General features: G+C 45.8%; 1 protein-coding gene across 3 annotated transcripts in view; it reads right to left on the bottom strand.

Annotated features, from left to right (window-relative positions):
* LOC138472772 (anoctamin-7-like) overlaps positions 1–16,479 on the bottom strand; it is a 439,062-nt gene that overhangs the window by 273,206 nt on the left and 149,377 nt on the right. For all 3 annotated transcript variants that reach the window (XM_069611107.1, XM_069611106.1, XM_069611105.1), the window contains exons 5-6: positions 3,451–3,587; positions 108–165 (exon numbers count right to left, since the gene is read on the bottom strand). In XM_069611107.1, coding sequence (XP_069467208.1) covers positions 108–165; positions 3,451–3,587 — 195 coding nt within the window. The remainder of the gene's footprint in view (positions 1–107; positions 166–3,450; positions 3,588–16,479) is intronic.

Here is a 16,479-nt window from a genome sequence, read left to right on the forward strand (position 1 = left end):
AAAAAAGTATCTCACCATTCCTAAGTGTCAGGAAAGACCGCCACCTAAGCACCCCACTGCTCTGTAGACCCCCCAGTTCTCCAGGTGCGTTTCTCAGATAGACTTACAATTCGATGTCTCTGGGTGTTTGTGAAGTAAGAGCTGTGAGTGTCGCTTCCAAGAAACCTGCAAAGAGCCACAAGCAACAAACAAAAAATGATCACAAATGTGTAAAGTCCATTCAATGTATGAACAAACATTACAGATAGAATTCAGACAACCAGGAAATGTGCAGTGAAGTAATTAAAATAGTCAGATAAACATCATTCAAGCCAAGCGCTCAATAATCTGAGCCTAATTTCAGGCAGAAATGACTAGTGAGGAGATTACAAGTTCATAGCAAATGATTCTAGCATATGCACTGGCTCGATGAAATCCCATTTAAGCCTTGCACTAGCATAAGGAACATGCATTGTAAGTTCTCTAGAGCTAAGGTCCGGAAGAAGCAGGATGGTCAGCCACAGATGCCCTTGTATAGCTTCTAAAAAGCAGAACAATTAGCCATTACTCTGATGTATAGCTTCTAAGAAACAGGACGGTAAGACTCAGACCCCCTTGTCTAGCTTCTTAGAAGCAGGATTGTTAGCCACAGACTCCCGTGTTTAAATTCTAAGAAGCAGAACAATGACCACAGACTCCCTTGTCTAGCTTCTAAGAAGCAGAGCAGTTAGCCATAACTCCCATGTATAGCTTCTAAAAAGCAGCACGGTAAGCCACAGACTCCCTTCTCTAGCTGCTAAGAAGCAGGATGGTTAGCCACAGACTCCCTTGTTTAAATTCTAAGAAGCAGAACAGTGACCACAGACTCCCTTGTCTAGCTTCTAAGAAGCAGAGCAGTTAGCCATAACTCCCATGTATAGCTTCTAAAAAGCAGCACGGTAAGCCACAGACTCCCTTCTCTAGCTGCTAAGAAGCAGGATGGTTAGCCACAGACTCCCTTGTTTAAATTCTAAGAAGCAGAACAGTGACCACAGACTCCCTTGTCTAGCTTCTAAGAAGCAGAACAATTAGCCATAATTCCAATGTATAGCTTCTAAGAAGCAGCACGGTAAGCCACAGACTCCCTTGTCAAGTTTTGATCAGTTTGAAGAGTAGGTGCAATGACTACAAACTGGACTGTCGAGCATCAACCTATAAACTGGGCTGGTACAATAGCCATCCACTCACCTACCAAGATTCACACTGCAAAGAAGTAGGTCTATCAACGGGACCTGCAAGATGAGTTGGTACAGGAGCCCAAGACTTGCCTTAGATATGACAACCTGCTGCAGATACTTGTTCTAGCCACACACTAGCTTCGAATAGTCATAACCGCAGATTTACTAACCACACACCTACCTGTCAAAGTTCTTATCTTTGGAGGGCACAGATATACTAACTATGGGCTTATCTGTCAGAAATGGGGTTTAGAAAGGTATATGTACAGTACCCCTACATTCACCTGTTGAGCTATGAAAAGCAGAAGACACATGCATAGTTACCACCCAGGACTTGTAGAGTGTTGACCTATGGAATCTGCAGATGCAGTACTGACGGATTTACACAGGTAGCTTTAACTAGGAAAGCTCCATGTTCAGTATTCATCACCTTGACTCATATGCTTGAACCTGCAAAAAGCTCAACTGTAGGACTCGCATGGTTGCCGGTTGAGCTTCAACATACTGAAGGTGCTGATGCGGCAACCACATATTATTCTGCCAAGCTTCTATCTGCCGGAGGGCCTGGTATAGAAGCCACTCACTCTTCTGTCAAGCAACGATCAAGGAAAGGCACAGGTGTACCAACCACAGAATGTAGTTTCAAGCCTCCGCCGGCAGATGGTGCGGTTGTATTAACCACAATCCCACATTTGCAGACGAAGTAACCACACATTCACCTGACCAACTACAACCGGCAAAATCCAGAGGGTTACCAGTAATGCAAAGGCACATTTAAGTCCTGACTAGTAAAATCCAGTTGAGGTTTAAGAACGACCCGACAAATATACAAACATCTCCACTTAAATGTGTCATAAATTTGAAGTCAATAAATTGAGGACCATTAAAATTCGGTCAAATGAACACCTAGGGTTACAGCACTTAACAGGGTGAATAATCAGGCATGAAGCACTGAATCAAATGTGATAGTATTAGTTCACACAGTATTACATTCGCTCTCTATCAATGCAAAGATACAGAATGAAGAACATTGACAAAAGCTATCAAAGTCTTTAGAGTGGATCCTGCTGAATTAGGAGAAACAGGCTCATCCAGGTAAAAAATACTTACATGGGCTCTTTTACTGATCACAGATGGGCCAAACAAAATACTTGGGGTGCCATCTATAGCCAACAGTATGACACGCATTCCAAGAATGCTGAGTTCCTAACACCTACCTGCATGTATCTCCACTCCCACCCCACCGTCGATTTCTGCCACTCCGATCCCCACACTCTTCAACCCCTACCCGGTCAAACCTCTGAGCCCATACTTACCACTCCAGAAATCCTCCTTGGATGCTCTTGCTGACTACCACCTCGCTTCACCAACTATGTCACCGCCAAGCCACGAGCCTGAGTGCCACTTGCACTATGGCCAGCATAGAGTAGGAACAATCATGTCCACCTTTGCTGAGGCCGCCGAGAATCGTATGCTCAGTGGCCATCATGAAATGGGACATCTCATTCATTTTCATGGGATCCTGCAATTCCTTCCATAATAAAATTCTGCAACGTATTGCACAAGATGATAACAAATGTAAGTTATTTCCCAAAGTGGCTCCCATATTTTTTGTCCTTCAGCCATACAATTGGAACTTCCTCCCATATGGCCATCCTATCACTAGCACTGAGCTTAGAAGTCTAAGCCCAGAAGTCTCTGAAGCTAAAGTGTGGAGTCTTTCCCCCAATCACAGGCTCCATCTCTCCAATCCCACATGGATCATCTCAGTGTAGTCTACTGACTCCCAGGTCAAGCATCTACGTTCAAAAGGGGAAGGCATAATATCCATATACACACTGACCTGTATGGCAGATTTTCAGTCTCCCAAAGGTGCAAGTTCAATAACCACATACCTGCAAACAACTACCGGCCTAAGGAGCAAGTGTAATTAAACAGAAACGCAGCTGTCACACATCGAACACCTTAAGGCACAGGTTTAGTGATCACACAGACACTGACCTTTTTAAGATCTAAGCAACAGAAAGGCAAAAATGTTGTAAAAGCAAATTTCCATATTGAGGTTCCACCTGCAGAAGAGATGAGTACAGTAACCCTACACCTCACTACCTTCACCCTAGATAAGGGGCAAGTCCATTCTTCACACAATTACCTGTCAAGGTTTGACCTTCAAAAGCCACAGATGGGTAAGCTACATCTTCACGTGTCATTGTTCGACGCGTGGACCACACAGATCAAGTAACCATGGGCTTACCTGCTGAGCTTTGACTTGCGGAAGGCACAGGTGTAGTAGTCCATGGGCTTGTTTGGGACCCGTTCATACATAATGTTGGGGATGTGCAGTTTCTTCAGGACTTCATCGGATGTGTTTCTGTCCGGGTTCGGTTGGGCCTTGCAATATAACATTTAAGGATAAGAAATAAGTTAAGCTGCAATTTATGGAAGACTTCAAATAACTTAATTGGTTAGAGCAGTAAAATAAATGTGCAGTTTATTAGAACCAGCCACCACGATCATCTACACCCTGTACAGCCTAACGTAGCACTATATAACAACAGATCATTTATTCCGAGCATTCGCTTGAAACCATTGAGCTTAAACGTGGGTGTTTCTCACTGAAGATGTTAATGCCCACAACTTCAGTCACTGCATCGATTCTCGAGTTAGATCTGGTAATCAGAGGGTTGTTTGGCTTGTAGATAATCTTGGAAAATGTTTCTTTTCTACTATCTTCATACTTCAAAATGAACACATTCCTGATTGTTGCAGCAGTCTCCTTAGCATTATAGCCAAGCCTGGGTGTACTTAAAAACTAATATATGAAAGCACCAGACACAATGTGGGTTGCGGGTTGGGGCGGTGTATGTCGTGCCCAATTAACGCAATTCCATCAGGAAACCATTAACCTGATCCAGGAAGATATTACTGCAACAGCTGCTGGCTTTTTCTTGCAATCGCCTGGTCTTCTCTTGAGACTGACCAGAGGAAGCATGTTGTTTGCCTTGGATTATCACGTGTGTGCTATTTCTCTCACTATACCCAGCATAGTTGAGAATGGCATACTCCATACATACACATTGGCAGTCCTTCAATTGGGCCAAGACCATTCGGTTTGCAGGCACAGCAATGCCTAAAAGAACCTATGAAACAGGTCCTAGCCTTATCCCTGGTTCAGTGCTTTAAGTGGCAGCAGCCTTCTAAGGGTCTCTTCCCACCCCACTCTATGTCTATCATTTCACGCGCGGCACCAGGAGGGTAGCAAAACACTTTTTCTAGTGTTAGAAAAGTGTTTAGAGGGCCAGTTGTAGAAGAACGAAACATTTAAGAAAAAACATGGGGAAATGGCACTGGCATACCAGAAAGCAGTCGGTTGATGCCACCAGAAGGTGCGCTAACATTCATTGGCTATTCGGTGTGTCTCCCTCCATGAAAGAATTGCTGTGACAAGATGGACAGACCCAAGAAGGAAGCCAATCACTCCCCCTCTCTAGTTGCTGGTCACTTCTTCTGCTTTTCTGAATGATTCAGCAATTCCATAGACACCCCATCCCTCCTCCCAACACCACTCCAAAGTCCTAAGACAATGAAAGCCTGCATTAATGGTCTACTGAGTAGGACTGCAAAGGCTGCCTGAATCACTATTTTGTTTGTGGTTCTGTAGTTTGAGCAAGGTAACGTATGGGGCATGTTATCACGGGGTTAGGGTTACTGAGTGGAGCAGAGGGCATTCTGGGATATCTAGCCACGTGTTGTGATGAACAGATGGTGATACCGTTTGAGGGTCCAGATCTGGAAAGCCAAGGTCATTTCTCCCAAGAAGCATTTATCAGTATTCCGTTTTATTTGGACTACTCAAGTTAAAAATACTATATCTGCCACAATGCACTGCACAAGGCTTCTGCAAAGCCTGAAACCATAACGTGTATGTTTCATCATTACAACCACAGCAGTGCATTGTGTTAGCCTAATGGAAGACTTAGAAATAGGAAAAAGCACTTCCAGGCGTACATTCACCTCAGTAGACAGTGGGGCGCCATTGGAAGCCTTGTAATTGTAATTGGTTATTTATAACGCACTTATAACCCAGAGGTTTCTAAGGGCAGACCCAGGTATTGAACCTGTGTTGCTCCACGTCGTCTTGTTTCCAAGCTGAGCACGTTGCCCCTGAGATATCCTCCTTGGAATAGGAATATGGAGTTTTGAAACTTGCTGAGAGAGTAAAGCTGGACACCATGCAGCAAAATCTGCATCTCCCACATTGTACTGTACCAATCGACTGGAAGACACGGAACATGACTCTTAACTTTTCAGCCTTCTTCTTCTAAGAGATTTGGGACTAATGATGTTGCGAAAAGTCTTCCATACTGAGGTAGGTAGATTGCACTGCTACTTCTCCCTTTCCATTTATTTTATTCAAACTTTGGCCATTTGCACTTGCACTATATTGGATGTCCATCCTTTCACATTTGCTGCTCAGACTTATGTGGTACCTGCAATGAATGCAAAGTAACCCCAACCACTCTGCTCACACACTCGCTGTAGCACTCCAACAGGTTTTCTTTTCAGACCCTGGCACAAAGCAGTATGGCCTACAAGTGCAAACACAAACCCAGAACATTTGGAGGAAGCTCAGAGAGATTTGCAGGAAGCTTTGCAGAGGTAAGTTAGCTCAATGAGGGAGGTTGGGTTGAGAGGGGAGGCAGGAAGAGGTGAGGGAGAGATAGAATATGTATATACATATGGTTGTGTGTGCACGCATGTGCACATGCAGACACAGACACACTCATACACTTTCGGGAACATCAATGGCATTTGGAGGTCAATAAGAGGAGGAAAGTACTTTACAGAAACATGGGACAGGCTCAATTTCAAGGACTTTTTAGTCAGTTTTGACACATGTAATTGTGTCTGTGACTTTATGTACTGGGGCAGTGTCCTCCATACTCTTAGGGCGAGTGCATCCTGAGATAAGTACTACTATTGGGGAGGCGGTGGACTCTCACATTGAAACCGTGTGCAGATGTTTGAGTCGTTCCCAGATCCTCTCTCCAGGCTGAGGAGGACCGGGGTGTTATCTATGTACATTTGGAAGAGAAGATGTTGCCAGTGGGTGCATGCACACATTAAACTGGAGAGGAGAGAGGGAAGAACTTTGTGTTTAGCCTCGATGAATGATGTGTGGTGTAATGCCATGTTGAAGTGACCATGTTCCTTACTTAGCCTTTTGGTGCATTTGTTTAGTAAGATGTAAACACGTTTTTACTTATTTTCATTAAACTCACATGTCAGAAGTATGGGACGGAGGTGTTTCAAAACTCTTCTGTTCTTGAGAGTGAAGCTGTCGCCTTGACAGAGGATTCCTGAACTCCTCGCCTTAAACTCCAACTTGACTGCAGACATTCCATGGTGGCTTTGTGCCAAAAGGTTTTTCCTTCTATTGGAGACTTTCTCCTGTAGGTCTTCTGGTCATTCCTGTATGCCAAGCAGGGCCTATGGTGGCTTCATGAAAAGGCTCTCCCTCCCTGCAGATAACCAGGGAATGGGCAAAAGTGTGTACCCAGGGTACACGCACAAGGCCAGGGAGGGATATTAATGAAACTGGAAATTGTGATGTGCTGATACATATTTGCCACTGGCACACGATCAAATGAGCTATCCGACTGGAATTTAAACCTGTAATCTCTTGGTTGCACATGTCTCTGCAGTGGGAGCTTTAACGCGCTTAGCTGTATTACTGCAGATTACACACAGATCTCTGAGCCAGTGTCAGGGACATACTGAGCTTTCTTACCAACAAAATGGAAAATATGTGAACATGTATGACTCCCCCAGCCTGCGGTGATCTCAGAGGCAAAATTCACTCAACAATGATTTCAGGTGGTCAAGAAAGTTAATCTCTGTCTGTTGGTCAGCAACAGTTCTCTCTTTCTCCTTTAAGACTCGTTAGGACTTGGGTATGAAGTCGTTGGATGTTGGCTTAGTTACAGTTCTGTCTAAGGTAGCAATAGGAACTTTCTCTCCAAGATGAAGGATTCAGTTTGTGCCTCGGTTTCCACCACTCTGCTCCTGCTCCTTGGCTCTCTCACTCCACAATGCTGGGCATCCACAAACCTCTCCATAATAGGCTCACCCACATTGTGGGATCCCACTGTCTGGTGTGCCTCCTCCAACTTTCGCCATCGACCGTTCACAGTGCACCCTGTTTCTTTCTCACCTAGTCCTTACTGGTGCTCAAACATCTACCACCTCTTCTGTGCTTGGCCTGACTTCCTTGACTCTACGTTTCCTCCCGTGCTACTGCACGGTAGCTCCTGCAGGATTACAAAGCTCACACTCCTTCTTGCTTGCTTCTCTGTTCTGATCTGGAGTGCCACAATCGATATCGGCTAACCATATCAAGTGACGACAGACACACAGGTATGTGGTGGTCTCAGTCTTGCTGAAGTAAATTCGCCATTAGCCCTTGATACAATTCAGATGGATTAGATTGTGAGAACGTTTGCATGGCTTGATCTGAAGTTCAATTTCGTTAATAACATCCAACAACTCAACCACTGTTTGTCCTCTGTCCAAACCTGCATTTCAAGCGCCTAAGTTCATAATTGGCTGGCTAGCAAGAAACTTGAAGGTTTCACACACTGCAGCACACCTCATCAAACGACTAAGAAAATTGCACCACACCCATCCTCAAGGAGATACACTGGCTACCCCATCAGGCACGGATCACCTATCAAGCAGTCTTAACGAAAACACCACTCTAAATGGCTGAGAAACTCAGCATGTCCAGGGGCCGAAGCACCACCAGAAGTCACAACGCCACCAGAGTGGAAACAAATAAATTCAAGAGGGGAAGAAACTAGGAAATGCCCCTTTTCTTGTTACATACCCTGTCTCTAGAACAAGTTAGCAATGCAGAAAAGACTTGTGCCTTCCATCCAAAACCTCAGAAAGGACCTGGACCCCTAACCCCCTTGTCAAAGACCATCTTGCCAATTACTTCTGTACTCAACCCTACTTCTCCTCCTCTGGGGTTCCCTTTCTTCTTGGTTCACAATACCTATGTCAGATCCTTTGACAGCCCTGTACACTACCTCTAGCACCTGGGGTGTCCCCTATGTACAGCATTCAGTTGCTTCCCATTTAGGTTCTTGCTTTATAAATCTTATAAAAACATACATTCACAAACATCATCTGACGATTGGAAGCTCGATATTGGTTAGTCTGACTAGACCTGGGCCCAGAAGCCAGAAGGATCAGACAGACAGTGCTTACTTTGAATACTGTTAGATTCTAGGTCTACTTAATATCCAATGCCTATTTACATTGGTGTCTGCAATGGTTTAAAATGTTAGTAGATACAAAGGGTTGTGGCTTATCCTGGCATAAAGAATCAAACAGCCAAGTCCATACTAATGTACTCTGGTTAGCCACCCTTAGCAAGCAAGTCCATTAGAAAGGGAGAAGCAGCCTCTCACAAGCAGAAGTTGAGATTTTGAAAGTCCACTTATGAGAAGAAAACTGTCAAGGAACATGTTATTTGTTCTCAGAGCCAGTTATCCAGTGCTGCTTACATGTTGGATATCTGGCGGCAACAATTCTCCCTTCCTTGACTGCACTGTGCGCTTGCCCTGGGACTGTATCAATTTCTAAAGTTACTAACCATTTACCTTTACCCTCTAATATGACCTTCACATTAGATCTTTCTCCCTACGAAGCACCTTTGCTCGTGGTTCTAACAGGCATTGCACCATTGGCCTATGGGCTAGAGGAGTACACTGATTCACTAATAAATATATCTTTATTTTGGATCAATGGGAGCCTTAATGGTACCATTTTAAATGTTGGTGACATCAGAATCAGAATGACAAGGAGAGCAGGCTGGGTTGGTGTATCACCCAAGACAAGAACATGTGACTATACATTTTTTACATTCGCCAACCCTGCTCTAGTAAAGAACATTTTATATAATGCCTCCAGTGACTTTTGCCATACGTCAATATGGCTGGAGCCCATAACCTCTTTCTATAGACTCTGAAATATATAGCGCATAAAGGAAGGCGTAAGGTCTTCTACCTCCTTAGGAAACAACAGTGTGCTCTCTACTAGCTCTTGTAGAATCATGCACAGATGGTCTAAAATAACAGCAGAAAAGCCACCAGCTATAAGCTATAAGAATCGCTTCAGGGTAGTCGGATCAATCAAATTATTGACTCAAAGTTCTAATACCCTTGCACTGGGATGTTTATCCGGAAAGTATGACATTGACAAAGAAGACAGCATCCGTTTCATCGTCTGGAAAAGACAGAGACCAATTAGGTCCAACAAAGCAAGTCTTTCAAAATTGTAGGGAACTGGAGAGGCCTGTGCATCTACACCGACAGGGGATCTGAGAACATTCTTCAAGGGAAAATGATAACATTTTCAACATCAAATGATCAAAGAGTGAACTTTATTGCGTATCCTGGAATGTTGCTTTCTTAAAATCTAGGTTGGAGAACTCAGATTGGCTATCTTGCGCTCAAATGCATACATAATAGCCTTTCAAAAAACTTGGCACGTAACTCCTGTAAGCATACCGGGATACAGGATGTAAAGAAAGAAAGCCCATGAGGTGGTCTATGCACAGGTGTGTATGATCCTTTGAGGAAATCAGCACTAATTGCAACTTTATTGTATGTCAACATGGAAGAATAACAGATGAACCCTCCGGGAGGCTCAAAAGTGATGGGAATGCTTCGACATATGCTATTGAGTGCCTGCTAATTATTTGAACTTCTTGAACGATATAATAAAGTTTGAATTTGGTACACTGCCATGTAGATTACTGCTGAGTGACTTCAATGTGACAATGTCTGCACCACCTGAGGATTGGGACAAACTTCTCCTGCTGGGGGAGGTTCTTCAAAGTTTATGTAATGTTTTAAAACTAGATAAGAATGGCAGCAGACTTATGGAACTATTATGGATGCGTAGCTTGAAATCGCAAAATGGCACAGCTGCCCTGAATACTCCATCAGCACCTACCTATGTCACCAGATGATCATCTTTAATAGATTATATATTTCTTAACCTGCAATCGTGTCATAGGGTGGCCAATTTCCAAGTAGCTTGAACATAATCATAACCCATGGATTGCACTAGTACCCATCACTCTGGAAATTGAAGAACAGGCGGATCCACATGAGATAAGGTCAAGTAGAAAGCACATTCTCTGCAATGGGTTTATTCCAGAATCTGTACACAAATAAATAACTCAAGTTGCTCTTCAGGAGATCGAGAATATTATCTCACTGCTTGACTGGGGTCTATTAGGTCAGTATATACTCTTAGTACAGAAAGCATCTGCCAAGTGCTCAAAAGCAATTAAAGAAATCTGTGCAACAGCAGGTCCTGCATATCTACAAAGAGGGGATGGTTTGACAAAGATTGCTTAGCATAATAAAGGAGCCTTTGAAGGAATTGAAAGATCCATGTCCACCCAAACCCAACAAAATTAAAGTCACAAGACAATCCTTTAAAAGCAGGCTTTCACAAAAAGGTTGCTCATAGGCATCCGCAGATAACAATGATATGCCCCCTATCGAGTGCAGCAATTGCTGGTGACCAAAGAAGCTTGCAGAGAGCCTTTGCCTGCATTCAAAAGGATGTGTAGTCTTCGGACACGTGCATTGCCGCCTGGCAGTGTGAAGATAATTTGTTGTCGTTATTTGTATCGTCTAATCTTTCAGAATGGACCTCTTGTTTGCTCCTTTTTTATTCCTGCATCTGAAGGATTCTGTGACTCCGACTCATCCTTAGAGGAAATTGCTATAGCAGTCTCTGCACAATGAAGTGGAGAAGCCATTTTCCCCAATCTAAATCTGTGGATTTGGAAAATTTGGATCAAGTGCTTTGGGTGCAATTTTAACCCAACTATTCAATTGCATAAATATTAATCTTATATCCCATCCTCAGGGCGAAGAGCTGACATTATTCCAATCTTTAAAAAAAGTACCAAGGCCTCTCCAGCTTGTTATCGATGAATCTCTCTAATTGGCAATTAAGCACAGATTTTTGGCAGGGTGATATTTAATAGATGGTTGACTTGGGTTCAAACGAATACAATTATCAACCCATACCAGCTTGGGTTCTAGGAAAAAGCATGCACTGTGGATCAGTGCTTTACATTACACCAACTTATCTGCAGAAGTAAATAATTAAAAAAGAGAGCTTATATCTGGCCTTCCTAGATGTATCAGCCGCATTCAACTTGGTCAACTGCAAACAGTTTTGGCATATTCTAATTAATATAATGATCTCTATGGATCTCTTAGCTTGCATAGCGGCACCCTATAGTAACCAGGAGGCATGGACTAAATTTGGCCGGGATGGTCAAAGAACAAAGTTATTCAATATTAGCAGGAGAGTGGAATGGGGGGGCTGTCCTCGTCACTTGCGTTTTATTTTATACATCAACACGTTGGACTCAAACCTCAGAAAGCTGACACCAGATGTCCCCAAAATAGGGGACCGATTAACCCCATTACTTCAGTTCACAGATAATGCAGTGATATTGACTAAAACGGAGGTAGCACGGCACAGGTTACTTAACGCATTCAAAAATGTATGTGAAAATGTAGACTTAAAAATAAATGCAACAAAATCAAAAACCATGATCAAAAATAAAAATGAAATTCAGATTAAATAATATAAGTATCGAAAGAGTTAATGACTTCCACTACCTGGGGGTCTGCTGTTCACTATGCATCTATAGAAACCGCTGTTATTCATCAGTGAAGTTAGCATTAATGGTGTATCGTGCCAAAGCAATTTCACAGGCAACATTTGGCGTGAAGTTTGGGGTCTCTCCATCTCGGACACCCTAACACGTGCTACAAATCTCTTTTTCAAAAAGTTACTTGGAGTGCCCAAATCAAACAATAATCTGATCGTGCAATCAGAACTAAACACTGCTTTTCTAGAGGCTTTGATTTTTTTTAAGTGTTTTTAAATTCTGGGTCACGATTTGGTCAGACATACACGAGTCCCTACTTCAAAAAAGGTAGCAGGGGCCTCCGATCGGTGCCCCCCAGGCAACACAGACGGCCCAAACTTGGGACAACGAGGAGACGGGAGAAAAAATGGCCGCCACCATCTGAAATACGCGTCGCGCGCGTAAGAGCAAGTTCTACGAGGAGCCGAACCAGCCCGCCAGCAACATTCAGCACCCAGCGGACGGGAGCACTCTGGCTCTTCAGCGAGGCAAGGCAACCGCGGGATCAGCCGCGGCGGTCAGCGGTACCCGGCCCTCCGGAGGGGGTGGAGCGACCGGCTAGGCAAGCCACAACCGGAGAGATCGGCCCGGTGCGGGTAAGCAGCGTTCCAAGCTTAGCTGCCTGCCCCCCCCCCCCATCCTCCATCGGAGTCGGCTCCCGGGCCCCTGCAGTTACACCTCACGGCGCGAGCCGCTCGCCAGAGTCGTATCCCACTACCTACGCCGCAGCTCAACACTCGGGAGTACACCCGGCCACGCTGCACCTCCGTCTAGCAACCCTTGCGGGGCCGGGCCACATCCGCAGGACGCTCTCCCCGCTCCTCTCCTGTGGGGCTGTGCGCGACAGTCAGCCGCGGACACAAGGCCTCTTGCGAAATACGGCCTGTGCTTCCTCAGCTCAGCTGGGGCTCCCCTCCCCCCCCCCCTCCCCACCAAGCAACAAGAGCACAAACAGCTATTCCCGTGGCCACGGAACTCTCCCCAACAGCTCTATCCCACCGCTCCAACACAACGGATCTCCACGAGCACCGACCTCTGTTCAAACTCATCACCATTAGTAGAGCCTCGCAGCCGATCGGAGGATCACCAAGGGCCCTCCAAGCACCTTGTGAGGCGTGGAGACAACCGAGCGGCGGGGGCCCCCGATTCGTCCGCAAAAGCGCTAGCAACGTGCCGCGAAGTCCGGGGCAGACCATCACGGAGCTTAGAAAGACCTCACCCGAATAATGAGCCAGCCTTAGGATCACGATCGTGAATATAAGCACACCTTAGCACGACAGTCCGTGCTCACAGGACCCTGCATAAGTTACAAAGCTGGATCCACAAACCCTGGCGACCCTAAGAAAGTTTAAACGCAACAACACAGCTATGGAAGCGGAAGAAGCCCAAAGCACTTCAGACATTCCAGGCAATGATGGCGATCGTGCGACAAAGTCTGACATCCGCCTTCTGCTCGGGGAGATTAGATCAATGCGAAATAACCTAACCGGAATAATATCAGACCTACAAACGAAAGTGGCCAAAGTCGAGGACCGCCTGGAAGCGGTCGAAAACAACCAACAATCAGGTGATATCGCCACCATGCAATACGAGGCTAGACTCCTAGACCTCGAGCAGAAGGAAAGGGACATGGAATCGAAAGTGGACGACCTAGAAAATCGGGAGCGACGCTCCAACATCCGCATAATTGGCCTGGAGGAAGAGCGAGGAGAGACACAATCAGGCCTTGAGAGTGCTGTGAAATCCCTAATCTTGTCCCTCTATGATGAGACCGCCCCCCCAGCCCTCGAGTTCGACAGGGTGCACCGGGCAGGGGGCTCAGCGAGAGGCCCTCGATCAGTCCTAATCAAATGCCATTACTACACGCAAAGGCAAGACATTTTACAAAAAGCAAGAATAAAGGACACGATCGATTTCCGTGGCTCAACAGTCAAAATCTATCAGGATCTCTCAGCAATGACCCTAGCAAAAAGAAGAGGGTGTCGTCCCCTCACGATCTGGCTCCGAGAGAAAGGCGTGAAGTACCGATGGGGCCATCCATTTTCTCTCACATTCGAGTTCGACAGCGAAGAATACAGGCTTACCTCGGTGGAAGAAGCGGAACGAGCTCGTCGCCACCTGCAGGGCCCTGCAGGGGACTCGGTCTCGGACGCAGTGTGCCGAAGAGAACCCAAGGGCCCGCGTCAAGATCCAACTGAAAAGCCCTCGAGAAGAGGCCGTGCGCAACAGAAATGGAAATTCAAACGATTGAACACTCCTTGATCCGCCAACACTGCATCTTGTGTCTATGTACTGCTTGGGCGCCTTAACCCTGGCCGAAAGGGTTGCCATGGTGCTCCATTGAAGTTCTTCTTTACTTCTCTTTTCTACTCAAAGTTCGCTTGCCCGGATGGGGCTTGGGGCTCAGAGACATTCTAGGTTGTTGTCCACCATAGCGGTCCCCTGTGCCCCCTGTCCCTGCACAGAGATCGAAGTTACTATATGGGCTTGAAGAGGGTATCTCCTAAAGTGGCCCTCATTGGAAGAGGGCGTCTCCTTTCTCTTTTCTTTACTCTTTTCCCTTCCCGGGGGGCGAGGATGCCCTGTATAGCATTCCACACTAGGGAGGGGGCGGAGAGGACGGGGGGGAACCACACAACCACTCGACAAAGTAAGCTCGAGAAGCACAAAGAACCAACTCAAAAGTACCACAACACAAGGCAGTTTTCTATTTACTCTAATATGACACAAAGGGACCAAGCAAGTAGCAACACAAAAAACGCTATCCAAATCCTAGATTATGGCTAACTCACAGGGCATAGTCTTCGGCTCCCTCAATGTCAAGGGCTTAAATTCCCCGCAAAAGAGATCAATGCTAGCAAGACAGTTCGCGCAATCCAAATTAGATATTCTCTTCATACAGGAAACAAAATACACTAAGGGGGAAGAAAGAAAGATCCTGGGAAAAGACATAGGGGAAGTTTTCTGGGCATCTGGCCCGGTGAAGAAGGGGGGTGTGGGCATTTTGCTGCGTAAGTCCCTGGGAATGCAAGTTCTTCATATACACAGAGACACGCACGGGAGATACATCGCACTTAAGGGGAAGCTGAGAACACGTACCATCACATTGTGTTCAATTTACGCCCCCAATCAGGGGCAGGCAAGCTTCACCAACCCCCTGTTCGATTTCATTGAAGAATGGAGGGAGGGCTCACTAATTTGCGGGGGTGACTTTAATGTATCTATAGATCGTGCATGCGACTGGCACTCAGCTCGACCAAATTCCCTCCCCCCAAGCACGCTCCAGGGTGACAGACTCGCAATTCAGCTTAGGGAACATCATTTAATAGACACCTGGCGGGTGACCCATCCAGGGGAAAAAGCCTTTACTTTTTATTCGCCACCACATCACTCCTTCTCCAGGATAGATTACCTATTACTGGGGGCGGAAAATGAGGCCGACATCTTAAACACATCCATCCAAATTGTAGCCTGGTCAGACCACGACCTGTGTTGTCTAGAATTGGACCTGGGCCCACTCCCACCCCTGGATCGCCGGTGGCGATGTAACGACCTGCTATGCAGAGACCCAATTTTTATGGACTTCCTCTCGGAAGCCATCACAGAATTTTTTGACATCAACGACACTGACGGTATGTCACTGAACACAGTGTGGGAAGCAGGTAAAGCCACAGTAAGGGGCATTCTTATATCAGAGGGAGCCGCCAAAAAAAGACTCCGGCTACTCAGGGAGAAAAAACTTAAGGAAGAAATTACCCGACTAGAACGCTCCCTTAGGGATCTCCCCATTAGTGACACTGAAACAGAAATGAAAATTAGGAAAATGAGAGAGGAATTAAAAGATATATGGAAAGGTAAAGCCCTCACCCAAATTAAATACCTTAAACAGAAGTTCTACGAAAAGGGGGACAAAGCGCACACCATGCTAGCGAACAGACTCCGCAAACAAAGGGCAGATAGGGCAGTCCATAAAGTAAACAACGAACAGGGCTCTCCGCTTACAAATTCCCAAGACATAGTGTCTCGCTTCTCCGATTTTTACGCAGACCTATACACTGCTGAGACTGATGGCACCTCCCCCGACATCAAAGAATACCTAACCAATATGTCACGCCCTCCCATCACGGAAGAGCACCTAGAAATGCTAAATGCCCCAATCTCCGCAACAGAGGTGCAGGGAGCGATTTCAGCCCTCAAGGCAGGCTCAGCCCCAGGACAGGATGGTTTCACGCCAGCCTTTTATAAGAGAAACGCCAGTACACTGGCACCCTTCCTCGCCAAACTATTCACTTCCATCTTAGAATCTGGCAAGGCTCCCGACTCCTTCACTGAATCCATCATTATAGTAATCCCCAAAGAAGGTAAAGACCCCATAGAGTGTTCATCATATCGACCGATCTCGCTTATAAATGTAGACGCAAAAATTTACTCCAGCATACTGGCCGCCCGCCTAGCCCAGATTCTCCCGCAACAAATCCACACCGACCAGGTAGGGTATGTAAGAGGCCGGCAAGGGGCAGACAACGTTAG

Source organism: Ambystoma mexicanum, chromosome 8, assembly GCF_040938575.1.
Source record: "Ambystoma mexicanum isolate Mex_15411 chromosome 8, UKY_AmexF1_1, whole genome shotgun sequence".
Taxonomy (NCBI): domain Eukaryota; kingdom Metazoa; phylum Chordata; class Amphibia; order Caudata; family Ambystomatidae; genus Ambystoma; species Ambystoma mexicanum.